The sequence below is a fragment of the Gopherus evgoodei genome, chromosome 2 (genome assembly GCF_007399415.2).
Source record: "Gopherus evgoodei ecotype Sinaloan lineage chromosome 2, rGopEvg1_v1.p, whole genome shotgun sequence".
Taxonomy (NCBI): Eukaryota; Metazoa; Chordata; order Testudines; family Testudinidae; genus Gopherus; species Gopherus evgoodei.
Genome location: NC_044323.1, coordinates 55441760 through 55464221, shown reverse-complemented (window position 1 = coordinate 55464221; position 22462 = coordinate 55441760). Strand labels below are relative to the sequence as shown.

The 22462-nt window shown below is 37.8% G+C and overlaps 1 protein-coding gene across 2 annotated transcripts in view; it reads left to right on the top strand.

The window, feature by feature from the left end:
* AGMO (alkylglycerol monooxygenase) overlaps nt 1-22462 on the top strand; it is a 278867-nt gene that overhangs the window by 114365 nt on the left and 142040 nt on the right. For both annotated transcript variants that reach the window (XM_030550694.1, XM_030550695.1), the window contains exons 5-10: nt 2578-2673; nt 18108-18174; nt 19760-19825; nt 19918-19997; nt 21159-21293; nt 21778-21894. In XM_030550694.1, the coding sequence (XP_030406554.1) occupies nt 2578-2673; nt 18108-18174; nt 19760-19825; nt 19918-19997; nt 21159-21293; nt 21778-21894 (561 nt within the window). The remainder of the gene's footprint in view (nt 1-2577; nt 2674-18107; nt 18175-19759; nt 19826-19917; nt 19998-21158; nt 21294-21777; nt 21895-22462) is intronic.

Here is a 22462-nt window from a genome sequence, read left to right as displayed (position 1 = left end):
GTTTGACATCTCCTTTTGTTGAAGCATATGAAGAGGCGTGTGAGAATGTTGTGGTGGTTAATGTGGGATTGTGGGACTGTTCTGCTGCCAGCTCTGTATGTGTTTTAAGTTAAACATTGTAAGATAAATCTGTAAATTAATCTGGGTTGAGAGTGTTGTGTGGGTTGTGCGCAGGCTGATTGAAAAGATATGAAGGGAAAGAGAGGAGAAAGACATACTTTAAGTGCAGGCGGTGGTGTGAAACATATTCTTGAACTTTGAATCAAATGCCTATAACTTTGTAATGTGTGTAGAAAACATTTGTGCTAGTCCAGTGGGTTCGAAGTAAAGAAGCAGATCTCTTCTTAGGCTGAGAGGATGGTCTTGAGGCTTGCCCTGAAATGAAGAAATGGAAAAATGGTCCAGGGCCTCTGGCAGAAGGACAGATTTTAGGAGCAAAATCCTCTGTTTCTTCTGTATGGGAGGAGTTTTCACCCGTTCCCACATCAGACGTTTCTGCAGGTGACCCCTACAAAAACATTTTTTACTGGATACAGCTGAAATGTCAAAGAAGCATAAGAAACGTGCTGTGTTGTCAATTTTAAATATACCCATAGATTTATATAAAGATTTTTCCTAGCTCACTAGTTGCAACACAAATCCATATACTCATCATAGAGGAAGTTCAGAGTAGACTCATAAATATGAAGATGATCCTTAATTCCTCTTCATATCATCTATAAATACGCTAAATTACCTAGGCTACCTTCAGGTGAAAGGAGATAATTAAATGTCATTAGAATGATACAGTTGATTGCACTAGTGTCATGGCACTGGGCTCACCTAAACCTTGCCTGCATGCTGCTCCTCTTGTGACCTTTGCATAAGATGTCTTTCGAGAAGTTGCATATATAAAAGGCCATAATTCTGTACTGAATTATACCACGTGTAACCTCTTGCATGGAGTGTGAAATATTACATAACATGTCCCAAAGAATCCAGCTCCTCTGTAAAAATGCCACCTCTAGCCCCCTTTTATTTATTCTTAAGGAAATGGGTTCTTAAAAGTGCATGAAGTAAACAGTTCAGAGAAATCAATGAAAGAGAGTTCTCTAGCATTTTCAACCAAGCCTGGTTGAGACCCTTTTTCATGAAGCAAATTCACTGTCCTTTTACTTCCTCAGTGAAAGGTGCTAGGTTGACTCCTCTGTCCCCCAAAATATACTCAGACAAGCCTGTGATGTACACCATAGGGTTCTCCACCACTCCCTCCCTCTACTTTTCTCTTTCTGTTAGTTTCTTTCTGAAGTCTTCAAACCCTTTATTTGCATTAATTTCAGACTAGTTATAGGAGACCCACTGTGAATGAGACTGTGCTCAATTAACATGTAAGCAGTTAAATGGCTAAACTTCTCTTTTCTGATAGAAAACCTGTTTTTGATCTTTCCAGGTGACTAGTACCTTGACAGAGAATTTAAGAACATATTTTCAGAATATACGCATAATTCCTTACACAACATGCATACATGCATTTCACAATGATTTTTATGACAAGTGTGACACTGGCTTTCATATGAGATCTCACGTGACACTCTTTGATAAATTAGAATGTGCGTATCAAACTCAGGAGTAACTCCCCTGCACACACCCCGCCAGTTAGCATTAAGAGGTTCTTACGTCACAGATATGCTCTAGGAATTATTTCAGGGAAGTTCTATGGTGTTATTCAGGATGTTAAACTAGATGATCACAATGGTCCCTTTTTACTTTGGAATCTATGCTTAGGGAGCCTTTCTGTCTTGCCACCAAAAGTTTCTCACCTATGCACTTATCCATTCCCCCATTTTTTCTGAGATACATTTCCTGGATTTTATTTTGTCTAGAAAAACTTCACTCCCTAGGGAGGATTTATTACTCCATGTGGCTGTTTTATCCTATGTCAAGTGAAAAAAAACAGCAAGGTAAACTCTATTTGTAAGGAAGAAAGACTATGAGCATTTTTTGGGTGTGTGAGTCCTAGAGTTGTCATTTGATGATGTTATTTAAAGAGCCATTTGAACACCTAATTTTGAAAACTAACATGAGATTATTCTCCATGTATGACAGTAGTATCTTTCCTAGGTAGGAAAGTTAAGTTCATGGCAGTATGACAAAGAGAGTGGGATATTTAAAATCAGCAAATACTAAAAGCATGACAGCTGTTTTAGTTATAGCACATCTTTATCATCATTAGAGTCAGGAATATATAGTACTTAATGTCAAATAAGTGCTTATAGGAGTATTGTCTAGTGATCAGAATAAGAATTTAGAAATCAGAATTCCTGGATTCTCTTACTGCCACTTGCTTGTTGTATGACCTTTGACAAGTCATTTATGTAAAGTTTTTGTGTCTCACTTTACTACTGTTAATAGTAATATAATAGCAATCATTACTATCTATTATTTTTCTTTTATGTGTATCACACAGAGGTGTTGTAAGGGTCAGTTAATGTTTGTAAAGTCCCTTGAGATCTCAGATGATATATAATCAAAAGTATTCACAATATATGAAAATGTTTGAATCATATACATATGTATATTTTCTCTCTCATATTTCAGGTTTTCTACTTGCCTATGGCTCTTTTTATTCCTCCATCAGTATATGCTGTTCATCTCCAGTTTAATCTCCTTTACCAGTTTTGGATACATACAGAGGTAAATCAGGTTTTTAAGCCATACCTAAACAGTTTGCTTGGAGCAGTGTCCTGGAAATCCAATAGCAGCTGATTTATTGTGTAACAAAAATCTTTGTCTGACTTCTTTAAGGGGAAACATCTGTTCATTTTTATTTCTTTTTCAGAATATATATTGCAAAGTTTATAAGAAGCAATGAGGCCAGTTGGTCCCAATTAGATTAAAAAAAAATTAACTGTAAAGAATCAAAACTTTTTACTATTTTAATACTATATTTTCCTATCTCACAGCTTATTAAATATTTCTGGCTGATATTGAAACTGATTTCATTTTTAAGATACATATTTCAGTAAAAATAGTTAGAAAAACAATACTGTTTAAATATTCAGTTTTGACTTGAAGTATGATATTACCTTTCTCAGATAGAAACACAAATAAAGTAAAAACACATTCTGCGATTGTCTGATCACCATATTTGTGTGAGTCTGCTTGCATGTATAAAGACATGTGCATGTTCATGTGAACTATAGCTGTGTTTTACATACTTAGAAAAGGAATAATCCACAGTAATTAGTAAGTAGATTCGCACACTTCTCAGGTAGTTGAAAGAGTCTTGGCTTTAAGCCTTCTCCATCACACTACACCCTAGATGTCTATGGCTATCCTGTGTCACATATGTGTAGCATGCTGCCCTGGTGAGCTATTGATTGTCTCTGCCATCACTAGCTTCACTTCTTTGGTTATGCTGGCTTTTGTTGTGCCGTTGTCACTCAGCTTTGGCAATGTTTCACAATCATGTGTAGGATTAACATTAGACTATATTTACTTGAAGTGCATGAGATGGGTCACTGGTAAGTTGTTGCTGTTACATTGTCAGTGAAAAAATGTGATATACTACTTCCCTGCTGATGGCTGCCATCTCTTCTGTGTGGCAGAAGCATTTTGTGAAGTGCCAGTATTCCATACACCGGTATTAGTCACATGGCTTAGTACTTGGGGGGCATTTTGTTTCTTAAGCACTTAAAATGAAATTGAGAGTTCTGTGCATCACTTAAGTCCCAGTAAGCCCTTAAACCCTTAATAGGATATAAGAGGGATATATATGGTGCATTGGCCTTGTGTTGGTGCTCTGCACAGGAGTGAATTTCACTCTTAATAATTAGACCCCTTATTAGTAGATTATTGAGACACTAGAAAATTAGTTAGTCCTTTGGAATGGTCACAGTTCTTTGTTTAAATACTTGGATCTGTTTACTGTATATATTATTGATACTAATAATAACAATAATTGATAATTAATAACTTGTATTACATTTAGTTTCAGCTTTGTTCACAGCGCTGTTATGCTAGGCAATAGACAAACACAGTCCCTGGCCTGAAGACCTTAACAGACAAGACAGAAAAAGGGAGGGAAAAATGCAGTAACCAATGGACTATTGTCTCTTTCATTTATAACTATGACGATAGTGTTAAGATGTTGTTGCTGTAATTGCTGTGAACACGCAGTATGGGCATGATCTTGCAAAGTGCTATTTCTGTGAGGCTTGGAGTGCTCTGAATTCTCCCTGACATTGGCTTGTCTAGAGAACTTTGCTCTTGCAAAATCCTTATGATGCCAGTTACACCCACAGAATTACTACCAAACGTACAGAGGTTCAGCCATTGTTGGTACTGCACTGAGCAAAGCTAAACATGGTGTCAGCCACTGCTTTGTCAGTCTGCACCATTGCAGTGCTAGTTTAGAGAATGAGGACAAGGGTGGCAGCTGAAATATTTCAATTGGTTCTCCCGTTGCTATATTATAATGCTGTGCGTGTATCTGGATCCTCGTGAAGAAACAAAAAGAGAAGAGTATTTTTTGTATTTTGAAAAACAAGAAACTTCACAGGAAAAACATTTAACAAACCATACCCTAAAATAGAGAACAGTTTGCTCTCTTTCTCAAGCACAGACACCCACATGTGTCAGTGCTCATTGTAAAATGCTCCTGGGTGCCAGGAGTACATTTGATTGGAGGAAGAGGATTGACCTAGGAAGCCTCTGCAGAGACGATATGAAGGTGTGACAGCCACCTTTGTGTCTGACAAACTGGGTATTGAACCAGGGATCTCCAGAGCTGAAAACATGAACTTCTATGGCTTGAACTAAAAGTCCAAGGCTCTCCAGGTGAGAGCAGATTTGTATCCTCTGAGGATCAGGCATGGAATGGGGGGATCTGAAACACACACACACCAGTGGCTTACAAAGGCAGAGTACTTGGGGCTACATGCACATATCTTCAACCAGAGCAGACACAACTGGAAGCAATATTGGATTATACCAATGGGGCTGGCAGACAATTATAAACAATTAGGAAGGAAATTGTAGCCAATAATTTGTTAAACTATTTGTATTTTACCTGCTATATTGAATTATGTGACAACTGTTATAATAGACTTAACTAATGATAAATATTAACTATCAGAGCTGATTTTTTATATATTTTTAATTTTTTTTATATTTTATACATAATTTTCATGAAAAATTTTTTTTTACCCATTCTAATTATCTTACATAGAATATAATTATATGAGAAGATTTATTATATGGTATGAATTTAGGCCCCGATACTGCCATAAGAACTCTGTGAACAGACAGGTGTGTCCTTGCAGAGCCCCATCTCATGGTTTTACATCTGAATGCAGAGCCTGGTGAGAGTATAGGCCTCTCATTACAAAGTCAGGGCCTAATAATGTTGTCAGCTATGGTTCGGTAAAGCTCCTGCTGCAAGTAGCCGTACTGGGAACATAATCCCCATGCAATTCTTCTGTAGTGGTTGGAAGGAGTCCGGTGTGTAGTCACTTGTACACATGAAAATACAAGTCTAGTGTACTCTTAATACACCACTGCTGTTCCACCAGTGCAAACTGTAACAGTTCAATTCTCCAATATAGAGCACTTCCCTTTCAAGTAGGGTGACCAGACAGTAAATGTGAAAAATCGGGACACGGCGGGGGGTGGGCGGTCTTATATAGGTGCCTATATAAGAAAAAAAACGCAATAATCAGAACTGTCCCTATAAAATCGGGACAACTGGTCACCCTACTATCAAGTCCAAAGTTTGCTTTTAGAGACATTAGGTATAAATGTCTGCAAAGGCAGGATTAGGTCCTAAGTGTGACACGGACAAAAATACTATGAAACCTTAATTTTAAAATTCTTGTTCATGCATATTAGCTGTTTCGCCTTAAGAAAAACAAAATATATCCAATCTGTTGATACTGTTTTGTTCCAACATTGAAAGATTAGTTTAGGTTATGTACTAGATATTAGTACGGGTTGTGCACTAAAGACAAACAATTTCATCTTTAGTCAAACAAACAAAACTGAAATGATTTTTAGTAATAGGAGAGAGGAAGGAAACTGACTTCTGATGGGAGTTTTTTTTTAATAACTTACAAAATATTCAAAGTCAGTCATTTAAAAAAAATAGAGAAGAGATCCTTCTGCACTGAGACTTTGTATGCCACGTTTCAGTCTGGAGCAAATGTTTATAGCTGAAGTACAAACTCCAACGCTTCCCCAAACTTGATCTTAGTGTTTCCATTATTACCTCACCTGATAAATGAGGTTTCTGTCAACATCATAACTTTCAACTTTCTTCTTATCTGTAGTACTAGTTTCTGTCCAGCTTTCCCACCAGAAGAGCAAACAGGATCTATTTTATTTTAAATCACGCAGATCATGTATTTCTGTGAAAACAACATATGAAGTCCCGAGGGTTAAACGTGTCCACTCTTTGCATCCCAATTGGACTAGCTCAGCCCTCCGATTTCCTGTCCATATTCCTCCAACCTAATAGGTAGGCACTTACATGTGGCCTTTTATGTAAAATACCTAAGTTTTTTAAGCATTATAAATCTGAAGACTATACTAAACTGTTCAGCTAGTTACAATTTAAAAAAAAACACAACCCTCGTACCAAAATCATAATAGGCTGTTACAATGAATAAAGGATTCTTTCTGTTTATAAAGAAAGGGTGCGGGTGTTACAGTGGCAGACATGGAGGTAATTTTATTCAGACGTTGCTCTGTGACAGTTGTGAACAATATATTTATATTCAATTGTGTACTTCCATTACAAGAATCTCTTTTCAGAGGGTTATCTCTATTACAAGGTTAAATCACATATGCATGCTTGTCTGAAATGCTCTCAGAAAGTCCCTAAAGAAGTCCTTTGTAAATAGATAGATGGCACTCACATTCCTGGGATTCTCAAATAAATCTCATAATAGTGTGTTTAAACCAGTATTCATTAACAGATGTTAAAGACAAATGCTGAAAGAATGAAAATACATTTTTGTAATGTTGCACAAGAATAGGTAAAATGAGTCAAGAAAAAAGAGGGCCCAATCTAGCTCCTTTTAGTCAATGGAGAAACTCATTCAGTTAGATTAAGATTAATTTCTTAATGAATTGTTAGAAATGCCTATCCAATAAACCATTCTCTCCTGAAATGGAGAGTAAAATGAAGTTACCTTGGTCCACAAGCATTAAAACAACTTTTCAGTAACCATAAAATGTTTGTCCAGCTACTAAGAGACAGAAATACTTTATTTCAGTTTATTTTCACAGATGATTCAGAAGGTTCACATTAAACTATAGCCTTCCATTATGCCTTTAATTGAGCCAATAAATTAGTCCTGTTTATAACCTGACTGTGGAATGCAGAAGCTGGTTTCTGTGGGTTTAGCTGTAACTCCATGGATGTCAAATCGTATTTGGAAAGCAGCAACTGAACTAATCCCTGTTAATAGTAATTGTGGTGACACATTATTCTTTGCCTGTTTGATCTTTGACATGCATTAGTTTCTGCTTAATTTGCTAATTTGGGAAAGTTTGTGAGTTGCTCCACACAGCCTAGCATGGAAATAAAATTGCTTAAGGTGTCTCTTAGTCCTCTGTGCTGTCTTCTTGCGTCATTGGACTGCGTGAAGGGGAAATGAAAACTTACGGGGCCATTGCTGCTAGTTTCAGGTGAGTGGGGAGAGGCCCACGCATGGCAAGGGTCTTGACTCTGCCCTGTGCTGGCTGCCATGGAAGGGATTCAATCTGCTACTGGTATTTGCCAGTTGTAAATTAACAGAGAGAATGTTAAGGGGTGACTTGATTACGGTCTGCAAGTATCTACATGGGGGACAAATATTTAATAACGGGCTCATCAGTCTAGCAGAGAAAGGTCTAACATGATCCAATGGCTGGAAGTTGAAGCTAGACATATTCAAAATGGAAATAACAGTGAGAGTAATTAACCATTGGAACAATTTACCAAGGGTAGTGGTGGATTCTCCATCACTGACAATTTTTAAATCAAGATTGGATGTTTTTGTAAATGATGTGGTGTAGGAATTCTTTTGAGGAAGTTCTATAGCCTGTGTTATACAGGAAGCCAGAGAAGATGATCACAGTAGTCCCTTCTGGCCATGGAATCTGTGAAATGATTAATGACTTCCTGCCTTGGAGCTGAGATGATTACATTTTTAATCATAGACTGATAGAAATTAGAACTGGGTTTATCAGTTGAAAATGTTCTGTTAAAACTGTTTTTCACAGGAAAATTGACTAAATTGATTAAACAATTTTATTTTGGCAAAAGTATTTGCTTTCTGCACAAAATTTTCCCTTTTGTTGAAAAATGAATACCTGAAAATTGAACTCTTTCAGCCCCAAACTGAAATATTTAGGTCAAAAAATGTTTTGATTGGAAATTCTGCTGCAGTACCTCATGGGAGTTGTAGTTGAGGTACCTCATGTCCTCATTGTCCCTGAAGGGCCACACCACCCAACTGGACTATATCTCCTATGATGCACCATTGCCAGGGACTCGCATGAAGCATGACCTCTCCTTTCCAAGAGGGGAAACCATGGTGCTTTACAGAAAATGTAGTTCAGCCAGGGCTTGTAGAGGAGAATTGGAGCATGAAGCACCTAAATTATAACTCCCATAAAGCATCACGGGGCATTTCCAAATTGAAATATTTTGTATTTTGCTGATATTTTCCGGTATTCAAATTTGTGCTGTAAAACTGATTTTTTTTTCCAGGTCATCTAGGCCAGTGGTTCTCAAAGCCGGTCCACCGCTTGCTCAGGGAAAGCCCCTGCCGGGGCTGGGCCAGTTTGTTTACCTGCCGCTTCTTCCAGTTCGGCCAATCGCGGCTCCCACTGGCTGCGGTTTGCCACTCCAGGCCAATGGGGGCTGCAGGAAGGGCGGCCCGCACATCCCTCAGCCCGCACCGCTTCCTGTAGTCCCCATTGGCTGGAGCAGCGAACCGTGGCCAGTGGGAGCTGCGATCGGCTGAACCTGTGGACATGGCAGGTAAACAAACCGGCCCAGCTTGGCAGGGGCTTTCCCTGAACAAGTGGCGGACCAGCTTTGAGAACCGCTGATCTAGGCCACCTGCCTGGCACTGTAGCATTGTTCTCTACAGTATGTCTTCTAGTGCTTTTCTAGTCTCTAGGGGCCAAATTGTAGCCGGTATTTGCACCTATGAATACACCAAAAAAACTGCAGCCAGAGGGAATAGTTATGGCTCCCTTAAAATCTGCAATAGACTATTCCATGTGCTATTCTGCATGTGCTCTATTTGGGCAGAGAGGAGATGGTGTGCTAAAGCAGGGCCTGTAGGCATGTTCTGCGTGTGCTAATGTGTATGCCTCCTGAGTAACTCGAGCCCCATGTCCCAGGCTGATTATCCTAGCTCTGAATAGTACATAACTTGTTTGAGTTCAGGTGCACAGCTGTGGTGAAATCCTGAAGTTCTTGCATGGGTAAACTCTCATTTGAGTCTGAAATGAAAAGAAATGAGGGCCAGATTCAGAAATACACCTCTACCTCGATATAACGCTGTCATTGGGAGCCAAAATAATCTTACCGCATTATAGGTGAAACCATGTTATATTGAACTTGCTTTGATCCTCTGGAGTGTGCAGCCTGCCCCCCTAGAGCACTGCTTTACCGTATTATATCCAAATTCGTGTTATATCGGGTGGTCTTATATCGAGATAGCTGTGTACTTTCTTACAGTTCTAAATCCAAAATAAATTACAATATATGGTCAACAACCCCTCTCCCAGACCATAAGTAAAATACACACTGCTAGGTAAAGGAAATACAATCTTACACCAAACAACCCATTAGTTATCATGTATTTGCTGAAAGTTCGTGTGTGTGTGTGTGTGTGAAAGAGAGAGAGTGAGAGAGAGGTGTATGTTTAAGGCAAGCAGACATTGGTTATGATATCTCAGGAAACCTATCTGGGACACTGATCTAATAATCAACACATAAAAGAATCGTAACATCTGAATTGGAAGTCAGCAATAGCATATGGAAAAACAGTAACAAAACATCGGATATTAGAAAAATTACTCATTTATTGATCCCTAGATCCCAGTCAATGCGATCACTTAAAAATTTCTTTGTGAATTTTATTTTCCATATGTATACATTCTTTATCCACTGTATCAGTGATACTCCCACTGAAGACAATGGAAATTTCATATGCAGAATGATTGCACAAACAGACATGTATAAAACTAGTAATTCATATCTGAAGGATTGTTTTAAGTAATCAGTTTATTAAAGGAATACTGTCAGATCAAATTGATCCAAAAATGCATTCGCTAAATAAATAAATAAATAACAAAAATTGCTTTGACAAAACATTAGGCTAACACAAATGTTTCAATTTAAAAAAAGTATTTCCTATGAAATAATAATAAAAATTTCCCAGTCATGTTTGCAAACCCAAAACTGAAGTTCCATGCTAATAGGTAAGAATCTGAGGGCATGAACTTGCAAAGGCTTATGCATGTGCCTTAGGGCTTGTCCACACATGGAGCTAGCCAGGAATAGCTATCACACTTTTTATTCACACCCTTCCTTAATCCAAACTAACTTTCAAGTGTAGACAAGTCTTAACTCTATGCACTATGGTTTATCCCAGTGAAGTTAATGGTACTGCCGACAGTGAGTAAAGTTAAACATGTGCAAAAACCTTCACAGGTTCATGGCCTTCAAGTGGTGTTGAATGAAACTGACTAAAAACGAAAAGTGAAATTGACTAGGCTGTTTTATTGTGGAAGTTGAGAAATATGCAAAAAATAAGTAGGACATAAACAGTGAAAAATAGTCTAAAGTAACTAGTGTATAGAGCAGGGGTTCCCAAAATTTAACAGCCCGCGAACTCCTTTCACTAAATTGTGAAGTGTCATGAACCCCCTCCTAAAAATGAGTATTTTCAGGGATTTAAGTTTAAATTTCCTCAGTGTGATGGATGCCCTAACTGCCCACCCCACTCTTCCTCGGGCTCAGGCTGGGGTTCGGGCTGCCGGCTTCCCCACTGACAGGGGCAGGACTCAGTCTGCCAGCCCCAACTGCCCAGCCCCACTCTTCCGGTTACTCGGGCTGCCAGCCCCGCACAGAGCACTGGAGTTCAGGTGCCGGCTCCCTTGCTGACCGCCGGGACTCGGGCTGCCAGCCCAAACTGCCCAGCCCTACTCTCCCTGCGGCTCGGGGTGTCGGCCCTGCAACCGGGTCCCACCTGCTGTCTCCAATGCCCGGGATCCTCTCTCCGCCATTAGTGAAATTTTTCTGGCAAATCCCCTGTAACGTTCTGTAAACCTCCAGGGTTTTGCGAACCCCAGTTTGGGAACCACTGGTATAGAGCAGGGGTTGGCAACCTGTGGTACACGTGCCAAAGGTGGCATGCCAGCTGATTTTTGATGCTCTGGGGTTCTGGCTGCTGCCCCATTGCCAGCCAGGGTCCCAACCAAGGCCCCACTCAGCACCCGCTGCTGGCCCGGGGACCCCCAAGGAACCCCAGGCTGGCAGTGGGCTAAGCAGGCCGGCGGCTGAGACCCCGACTAAGCCACTCAACCCACTGTCGGCCTGGGGTTCCATTCACTCAGCTAGCAGCAGGCTGAGCCGGACTAAATTCAACGAAATAAGAAAACAAGAGCAACCAATGACAAAGTGCAAGAACCTAGAGAGCCTCCTGAAACACGGTGATAGTTTTTATTTAAATGGACTTGAACTGTACGAAGAATTGAGTACACTGTCATCAATGTTGGCACATGCAAAATCAGTGATGGACGTTGTACAGTTTATTCATACCAGCAAACTTGTTGATATATATATATCCTAATGTGTAATCCTTGTTTCAATACCTCTTCGTAGAAATTTCCAATAATATGTTGACAAATTAAAAAAAATTATATTATTTGCATCATTCTGTCAAATCAGAATTATTTCTATAGTGCTACTTCTTTAGTGCAAGTCCATCAGCATTACAGTGGCTTCACTATGTTAAACTGGTTTTAATAACATGCACGTGGCAAGTTTTCAAATACTGTAAGCTTATGTTTGTGTTGCTCAGATCAGGTCAGGCACAGGGGCACCAGTTTAACAATCCTGCCCAGGGCGCCATAAATCCTAAGGACAACCCTGCTTAAAATGACCAATTAATGTAGGTTTTCTGTCATTTTAGTTGGTTATATTGATTGAAATAACACACACACACTTACATGCTCATCTGCCCTTAAGAGAAGGCTGGATTAGTCATTTTTTCCAAAGAGAAGTAGAATCCCCTATTGAAAGTGTTAACTGAAATATTCACATCAGATGCCAACTTGATTCAAACCTTGACCTCCTGGTTGAGAGGTAAAACAACTATGAGTGACAACAATCTGCCTTCAAGATAATTTATTATAAACACATTTTTGAAGCCTGTGTTTATTATATAAACATACCCTAAGCCTGACTATCCATTAAAGCTAGGCTTTCACCTCCTTCTACAATACAGATTTATCAGAAATTCACCCCCTGTGAAACTCTTTATGATCCCAACAGGCCTGATTCCTTCAGCTTGTTTTATTTCCGAACTATAAATATTGTTTTTTCACTCCTCAGTGTGGAAATTTGGCTACCTCCATATTACATGCTTACTGGAGTAGAAAACTGCCTAATCAGATAGGAAAACAGTTGGCGGTGTATAAATCAGGGTTTGCCGAGGATTTCAAAGTGTGAAACTGGGCAGACGAGCGCATATCCTAGGAGTTCTGCCTTTCCCTAGCTTCCCTGTAGAGATTTCACACGGCAGATATGGTCACGAAGGCCATCTGTATAAATACATGGGTGTGTTGTCTTGAATTAACACAACAGTGTTAGTGGGGAATGCGATTATTTTTTTTTATTTTAACGTTACCTCACCAAATGGTCTCAAATGTAAATTCATCTACAAATAATAATAATAATCCTGATCATCTTGATTTTGGTGAGGAAATTGCTAGTAATAAGTGCTTGAGTACCAGTTAGCCCAGCAAATGAGCTAATCCTAGGTTCAAATTCATCCATGGTGTAATTTCCCTGACAGCAGTGGCATTGAACCAAAGATGAATTTGACTCTTGCTATCTATAGGTCAGTAATGCTGGGGTAATTGAACCATCACTGAGTTATAAGCACTCTCTCCTAGACTTACGGTGAAAAATTCCCTTTGTTCACAAATGGTTTTACTGTAACATTGCCTGTTTTACTCAGTCTACATTCTTTTCTAACATTCATGTCGAAATAGAACTGAAATAAAGATTCATGTTGTAGTGGTGACAGGAGGAGTTGTTACACAAGATGTAAAGTTTCCCTTGGATTTCATGTCACGATTTTTTCTCATTATTTAAACAAGAACTGCATTGAAGTGGTGCAGGTACCAGGCAATAAAGATTTCCCTTGGTGCTGACAAACCTTGAGACCGCAAATGGAGGTGCTTACATGCCACAAGAGAGGTTGCTGCATTTATGTTCTTTTCCTCCACTCTAGGTTTTGCTGTCACAAAGGAAACGTCTTTATATAAATATGTCCCTATATAAAAATTATATATTTCCAGTTATGTACCATAGCTTTATTTCATTGCCAAAACATTTTGATTAATAATATGTGGAAGGAGTTTCTGAGGATACAACTTGGAACCTGTCAAGTGTATTAAACTGGCATTGGGGAATTACTTTAAAATATTTTAATTGTAATTCTGTTACATTGTGTAGCAATAGCTAAGCACAATAACGGAGAGGTAGTCTGTTTGTTAAAAAGAAATCAGATGCAGAATACATGTTTTGTGAAGAATTCTGAATGGAGCTTTTGTAAGCGGCACATTTAAGATACCTGTGCATTTGGCTCATAAGCAGTTTATTTCTAAAGTCCATTTGCAAGAGGACTGTCAAACGAGACTTTTCTGTGGCTGTGGGTTTTTAAAAAACAAGCAAAGTAACAAGCAAAATGGACTTTTATTGGAATCCTGCAGTTCATCTGTGGGTCGCTGATAGGGAAATTGAGGTGCACCTGGTGTGCTAATTCAGGGAGGAAAAATTGTAGACAGGACTTGATTTAGAACAGTAGGTGGCTGTGCATAGAAGGCAAATAGAGGCTGTGCATAGAAGGCAAACACAAGAAAACAGCCATTTTGTTCAAAACAGGGAAGAGGTCACAGTTGGACAACATATTGGACTTTATTTAACATTAGTAGCTATTGTTTTGCTGCATTTCTAAAGTGGCTGCAAAAGGATATTGCAGAGAACAGGCTTGCTTTATATATACACCCTTATGTGTGAACTGGATGTTTTATATAAACTCAGTCACACTTAGATACACTCTCTCTCACACATGCATGTGCACACACACTTTCTCTCCCCCATACCCTACATCCTTAAGTTTCTTTTTAGTACCAGCTAATCTTTTGACACTTAGAAATTATGAATTTTCAAAGACAGAGATCAAAAACCAAAAAAATTGCTTGTGCTGCATCCATCCTTTTTCCTTACAAATATATATATTTTTAAAGTTCTTTCATGGAAATACATTTTTCTCTTAAATAAAATGAAATTTTGGGGCAAATTCTGGTTGTCTCATTTATGACTGATAGAGCAAATTGAAAAATGAAAATCTATTTTCACAAAAAAATTCCAAATTTGAATTCAAAGTGTTTGGAACCGACCCTTTAAAAAAAGTAAGTTTTTAAATAAAAAACTTAAATGTTATTGAAATCTTTTAGAGAGACAAGGTGGATGAGGTCATATCTTTTATTGGACCAACTTCTGTTGGTGAGAGAGAGACAAGCTTTAGAATTTACACACAGCTCTTCTTCAGCTCTGTGTAAGCTTGAAAGCTTGTCTCTCTCACCAAAGAAGGTGGTCCAATAAAAGATATTACTTCACCCACCTTGTCTGCCTAATAGCCTGTGACCAACATGGCTACAACAATATTGAAATCTTTTGTTTACTGAAAATCCTATTTATGGTAAATAAAAAAAAATTGATAACCATTATGGTAACACTTTAAATTAAAAAAAAATTTTTTTGAACATGAATGATGTTTTTTGTGACAAAACAAGATTGTGGCAATTTTGTTGTGAAAAAAATTTTAAAAGGCCATTTTTGAAAATAAAAGTATTCTATTTAAAGTTTCAGCCAACTCTAGTGATTGGGATAGAGCAACAATTTTTCCTTTACTGCAAGGTAGAGCCATAACACGAGCACAAGGGATTATTGCCATTGATATTACCAGTAGCGATCAATGTCTTACAAGGGGCATAACTGTACAGAATCAAGATGTGGCAATATGTCTGTGCTAGGAGCTGAAGGTTTTGCTAACGAGACATTACACTACCCCTGTTGTACAGATGAAGTAACTGCTACTGGTTCACATCCTCCTCCTCTCCTGTTTGTCACCTACTTCATTTTTGAGGAGATCATTATAACTTGATGTATTCATGTTTAAGACTGTTACACATTTATTCATGTAAAGTTAAATCCTTTTATCCTTACTGAAGTGAAACTCCCCTTGACCTCATTTGGTGAAGCGGGAGGCAGATCCTCAGACTGTGTAAATTATCAAAGCTCCATAACTAAACAGTTTACTCCACCCAAGGATCTGCCCCTGGGAGTTTTTTCTGAGTAAGGATGGCAAGATTTGACTCTTGGAATTCGATTCAGCAAAAATGTCTGGCTTCTTTGCCATGCACGACTGCAGGAACCTTGAAAAATGAGCTTTCCAGATGTGTGTTTTTCCGCTGGAATAGAGCCCTATATAGTGTACATGAGGATAATATTTGTAAAGTAATTGTCATTTTATTATTTAGTAAGAATTCACAAAAGAAGTAGAAATATCACTTAAAGCAAATGAAGTTTCTAAAATGAGGATTGTTTTGCCTCTAGATATTAAGGAAAAATGTATTTTTCGTTGTATCTTGGCAGAAACTTGGGTTTATGTTTTGCTACTACAATGTCAGGCATTTGTTAGGTTAGGGTCTGCAAATCTTCAAGAGCTTTTCAGGGTGAAAATAGAACACTTGTGATAGCAATCTTAGAGAATATTTTCATCAGTGTGTCACTACTGTTTCTCTGCAGTAGAGGTGAGTGTGGTTGAGTAATAAATTGAAAAATGGTACTCTAAAGCATTAATCATTAGCAATGCAAACTTGCAAATGTCATTGCTCAAGAAAGACTGTTCTGCAGCTGAGGGTTATTATCATGAGAGATTGCATTTTCCAAAGAAAATACTCTCATTAATGTTAGTCAAATATATTTATTTAAAATGTTACTCATATTCCTGAGATTCCCTGGGAGGGAGAAGACATGGAGTGTTACTTCGGCACATTGAGGTACAGTTCAACCTTTTGGAGGATAAATTTTATTAGCAATTTTTGTGTACAGATTTAATCAATTGGACATTAAAAACTATGAAGGTATCCATGTTGTCAGTGCCTTATTATAACCTACCTGTAGACTGAGAGTTGAAACCACTAACCCATTGCATTGTGCGCCCCACTACGATACTCTTAAGTTTGGCTTAAAAAAATGTATATTTAAATATTTAGTTAAAATCATATTGAAACTAAGTGGGTCATAGTTAGGTGTGGTCTAGTAGATAAATCACTTATCTTTCAGGTGTTGGACTGAAGTGCAAGCCACTTCTTTGACTCAGATTATATTAATTTAGTGGTCAGATCTCACATAGTTTAAAACAGTGGGTTTTGCTGCTTGAGAGAGGATGGAAACAGAGCTAGCCTGAATGATTAATTGTTTCTCACCCTTAGGTGGTCTTTTCAGGCTTGAAATTATTTGGAGACAGCATTTGGAAATTCAAATGTGCTTGCTTATATTGTCCTTGGCTTGTAAATATAAAATATAAAATAATAAAAAATGCTTTGGTATTCCAGCCTTCATATGCAGAACTTCCCCTCACAACTGCGGGGAGAAGGGGGAAGGCTGTGACAGATAAAAAACAGTAAAGTTAGAGCGTTCTTCACCTAAACCAATCTGCCAGTTTCCACACTGCTTTAATTTTGGCTGTGTACCACACTCGATCTATTCATTGGCCAACACCAGTTTTTGTTGGTGTTTATTTTTACACCACATATTCAGCCAGGGAGAGACAAATAAGTATAAAATGATTCTCTTCTTCCCAAGTTGCCATTCTCCTGATGGAGGATGAAATCTGTCTGCAAAAGCTTCAGTTGATGCATTTTGAGCAGAATTTTATCTTCACTTACACAGGTGCAGTGGCTGTAAGCAGAATTGGGGTGCTTTCAAGTTTAAGGGTCTGATCATGTAACCTTACATGCAAACCTTACCCAGTTAGACCCATTGAAATGACGGTATCTACTCTCATGGGCAATGACTGCCTGCCTCCCTATCTTATCTGGATTCTATCATCTCCATCATTATGAAAATATTACAGAGCACCGATCATTGTGGTATTTAAGCATGAAATACAGTAATTAGGTTCACGCAGAAAACATCCGTAGAGGATGACATGACAGATTCTGTTCTTCACATTTCCTGGGTTCTAGGAAGCTTTACTTGGTGGGTTTGGGTTTTTTTGCTAATGGCGAGTAATCACAATGTCAAATGATCAGTCATGTGCTCTGAAGACTGATACATTCTCCTTAGACGATGAGTAGGTTTACTTATGGGACTGAGCATTTCTGGAACGGGCTGTAATGGAGGTGATTTTGCAGCCTAGACTAGAATTACATTTAGTCTCTGAAGGGCTCGGGTGACAAAGGCTACGTGAACAGGTAGCAAATGTATGAATGAAGCCCTATGGAATTATGAGCAATGTAATAAAATTGAAATAGGCCAGCAATTTATTTTCTATATTAAATGATTAAGCATAGAAAACAATTCTAATTGTAGTTTGCTTTATGGTGATTTTACTACGTAGTAGTTGACAATAGAATATAACAGTTTTAGTAAGTTATGTTAGCTTGTACACTGTTCCTTTATGTAAGAACCTTCCCAGATGCAGTTCTCTTTGTACGGGAAAATTAGCTTCCTTATCTGTGTCCCCTCTGCCAACTTTTCCTCCTCTTTTTGCTTGATTTACACGGTCCATGCCAATTCATTTATAAGATAATTTTGTTTAAAGGTAGTTAACACCCTTGGACCTCTGGAGCTGATTCTTAACACTCCCAGTCACCACAGAGTTCACCATGGTAAGCAATACCATGTTGTCTGATTTTCTTTTGTTTGTTTTCTAACTGTCATTATTTATATTATATTTAAAATGCACAGAAAGGAGGAAATGTAACTGGTGTTTTAAAAAAAAACATTATAGGGAGAACAGTAATAATCAGTCTAAGGTTTCATAAGGACTTTTATTAAAACCTTTTATCAGTGAGTTATAACTTCAAAACATTTACGTGTTAAACTGAAATTTTTCAGATTGGTTTCTGTCCAAATGTGAATTACTAGGGACAGTTTGTGCAAAACAATTCAGCATTTGTGAATATGAGAAGTGTGATGAGAATAGCAAATCCTTCTCTATTGTTAAAAATAAATAAATATGGTAACCCATTTTCAAATGTTCTTGCACCTTAAAGTCAAACACTCAATATCAGCATAGCATTGGCTCTGTTTTGGAAGAACTGCATTTAGCTGTTCCAGTTTTCATTCTACTGCATTATTGAAAAGCCCATTTTGCACATGTGCAATACAACTGATATTATTTTTTTCATATTTTTCAGCGATATTCAGAGTCAGGGTAGGCTGTAGTGTACATATGTGATTGGTTAATTTAATGGCATAATGAAGAGTGTTGGGAAATATGCACTGAATAAGGCAGGGCTCCAGAGGCTTATCCACTGGGCAACTTGCAAGGCTCATTCACTGAGTATCTTGTAAAGGGCAGAGATAATAAGTAGAACAATAACAGGGAGATGGAGAAATTTGAATCATGCTCAAATATAACTAAATGTACAGTGGATATGTAGCTATTTATTATAGCTCTGTGTTAAGTGTTTATGGCACTGTACAGATATTTCAAAGGGTGGATTCTGTAAGTGTCCAATCTTGCAAATTTGCATAAGTATTGACAGTCCAAATTGTGGTCTCATTTTCACTGCTATAAATCCAGATAGAGCGTATCCACCCTGAATCTAATCAGGTTTACACTAGTGATGCACAGGTTTAACTCCATTGACTTCACCAGAGTAATCCAATTGGGGTAACTGAGGGAAGAATTTCGTTCATTGACTTTAAGGGGACTACTTGCACATGAGGAAAACTTAAAGATGTGGAGCTCTGTACTAGAGAGAGAGATTGATCCTGCTCGCAATTAAGTCATTAGCAGAGCTCCTCGTGATTTAAGTGAGGGACGAGATCAGGTCTATAAAATAGGAGGTGTACAGGAGGCAACAGGAAGTCATTCATGAGATCACTGTACATATTTTTTGCATATTTGGCATATATCTTGTTAGCTACAATTTGGATAATTTTTGGTGATTTTTCTATTTGTTTGTTTGTTTTTTAATTTTTGTATACATATTGGGGTAAATCCACCCTTGGCATCATTCCAGGTAAGTTGCAATAATGATGAATATGTTTTTACCCTGAGCTACATTTTAGTAGTCAGATGTAAGGCATAAGAAAAGTTATAGCTGATTAACAGTGGAAGGTTAGCCATCTCCCATCTCGGTTAGTAGGTAAGAAAATCAGACTTACAAAAGAGGTTCATGACTTCACTTGAAGTTTGTAGAATTCACAGATTTTTCATAATTGCACTGAATATTTTTTTTATAGGCAGAAATCCTTACTGCATTGACAAAAATTATGGTGGTACCCTCATTATTTGGGACAGAATTTTTGGTAAGTGGAATAAATTGCTGTTGCTAATGTTAATTAATGTTGCAAACAGGAAGTTTTATGCTCTTAAAATGGATTATTTTTCCTCCTTCCAGGAACATTTGTGGCAGAAAATAATAAAGTTATATATGGCCTAACACACCCAATAAATACATTTGAACCTGTCAAGGTCCAGGTAATGTATTTTTTCTTATTGAACTTATATATTTTAACATGAACTTATATTCAAAAGAAATGTACATTTTTGAAAGACTAGAGGCAAACTATACTGTACTATAGATTGTTTTGTAATTATTTGAAGTGTTTACTGTAACTTTGGCACACATTAGTGGTTTAAACCATTTCATATAAACCACATATAAAATATTTCTGCAAATCTCAATTATTATCTTATCATTTCTCGCTATAGTATATTTCAGTGTTCTCATAAGGATGAAGGGTTCAGCTGTACACACAGGGTGAAAATGCAGTGGGTGAAAATTATTCATGTTGTCACGCCACTGAAATCAGTGGATTTACAAAAGGGATGAGTTACGTTCATGTAATGATTAGTCTTTTGCCCTGCTAAGTTAGGATAACCTTCTTTATGAGCGGGTGATAGAGATACAAAGTGTATTTTATTTGTTACATATATCTGCTATAAATATTGCTCTTTTAGAAGTAATTCCCCAATCTAATGTCTTATATAATTTGTTTTTAACACACCTATTTATTACCTTTGATATTCAGGGTGTCCCAGAATGATTTATTAAACAATGAATTAATGATACTGTTGGCAGTAAATGCAGCAGCCAACATGTGCTCAGTAAAAGCTGAGATACAGTTTGAACATTAGAATCTATTTAATTGAGGAAGATTGTTGGCTAAGGGATGACAATTATCTTTGCCTCTTTTCACAAAACCCAAAAGGTTTTTTTTCCTTCCACTTGTTTCAAATCTCATTTTAAAGATAATGGGGAGGCACAGGATGAGAATCAGAACAGAATCTGGTCCAGTGTCTCTAACACTGCAGTTCCCCTTATGACTCTATGGCAGTCTGATCCCTGCTGTGGAACTGAAACCCACGTCCTGGCCCAGAAAACAGTATTCTACCAATAAATTATTCTGATACTTGATTTGAAACATGGGTGTTTGTGAGTGGCATTTAGACCTAGAAATTGTTACACGTAGAAGATTCCATTCAGAACTGTTAATGAAACATTTCTGCATTTTCACTGGAATTTTGAGTTCTCAGAACCTCTGAATATCTGTCCCTTGGTAAAGCAGGGTAAAGTACATGTTTTGCTAAATTGCTGGTTTTACTAATAAATATGGACAATTACTTATGTCTTCACAGTTATGTCACTTGGCTTATATATGGATCACATTTTGGGGCACACCTGGATTCAGTAATAAACTCTCTGTAATATTCAAAGGCCCAGGTTGGGGACCAGGAAAACCTAGACTCGGCGTTCCTGAGGAGATCCCAGTGGTAAATTGAATATATAGAAGGCTTTCAGTTGCATATAGTTTACTTGCCTTATTAAAGCTATTTGATCAAGGTTAAAAACTCTACTTGTACCATCTTAAATTAGCAGTATGAGAGAAGAGGGAAACAGAGACTTAAGGAAATGGAAGTTTTAGCTGTGTTTTCCCTTTATATTTGAATAAAAGAGTAGATACATACAGACTTTTATACTTCAAAGATCTTTTCATCATTCGAGAGATATTTTCAAACGTTTTTCATAAAATAGCACTTAAAAAATCTTGATTTTAATCTATTTCTCACAATAGATTATGTATATATTTTGATAATAGCATTCTTTTACCTGTCTTCCCCATATTTCAAAGTGACTAGTCAAATGCCATTAAATATGACCCTTAATCACTTGGTATTTGCAATTAACCTAGGTACTAAAGGATAACATGATGAAATAGATTACTAATGAAGACTATATCTGTTTTGATGCATCTAGATCACTGGAAAAGAGGTTCCATTCAATCCCAAATTGCCAATATATCTTTCTGTCTATACAGTAGTACATTTTGCCTTGATGCTGGGCTTTTATGTGGACCTGTTTGAGACCCAGGCTGTAAGTAATTCACACTTTTAGTGAAATGAAGTGTTTGATGTTAGCAAAAAAAATGTCTGGTGTGAGAGATTTTTAATGTTAAAATTGAAATAATAAAATAGACTCTGTAAAGGCCTTATTCTATTCTCACTTATGTTGCTAATCAGGATAACTCTACTGAAGGGGGAGGGATAGCTCAGTAGTTTGAGCATTGGCCTGCTAGACCCAGGGTTGTGAGTTCAGTCCTTGAGGGGGGCCACTTAGGGATCTGGGGCAAAAAATCAGTACTTTGTCCTGCTAGTGAAGGCAGGGAGCTGAACTGGATGACCTTTCAGGGTCCCTTCCAGTTCTATGAGATAGGTATATCTCTGTATATTATTTTTATTTTTTAAGTTAATAGAGTTGTACCGGTTTAAAACCAGTGCAACAGAAATTGGAATGGAATCATGCCTAAGAAATGTGTCTATAATTATGAAACTAAAATATACTCTATGGCAAGGCACTTTCTTGGTCTCACCAGCCTCAGCTGTTTTTAGCCTTGGCAGGACGGGCTTGGGGTAAAACAGCCCCTCTTGGCTACATAGGGGCC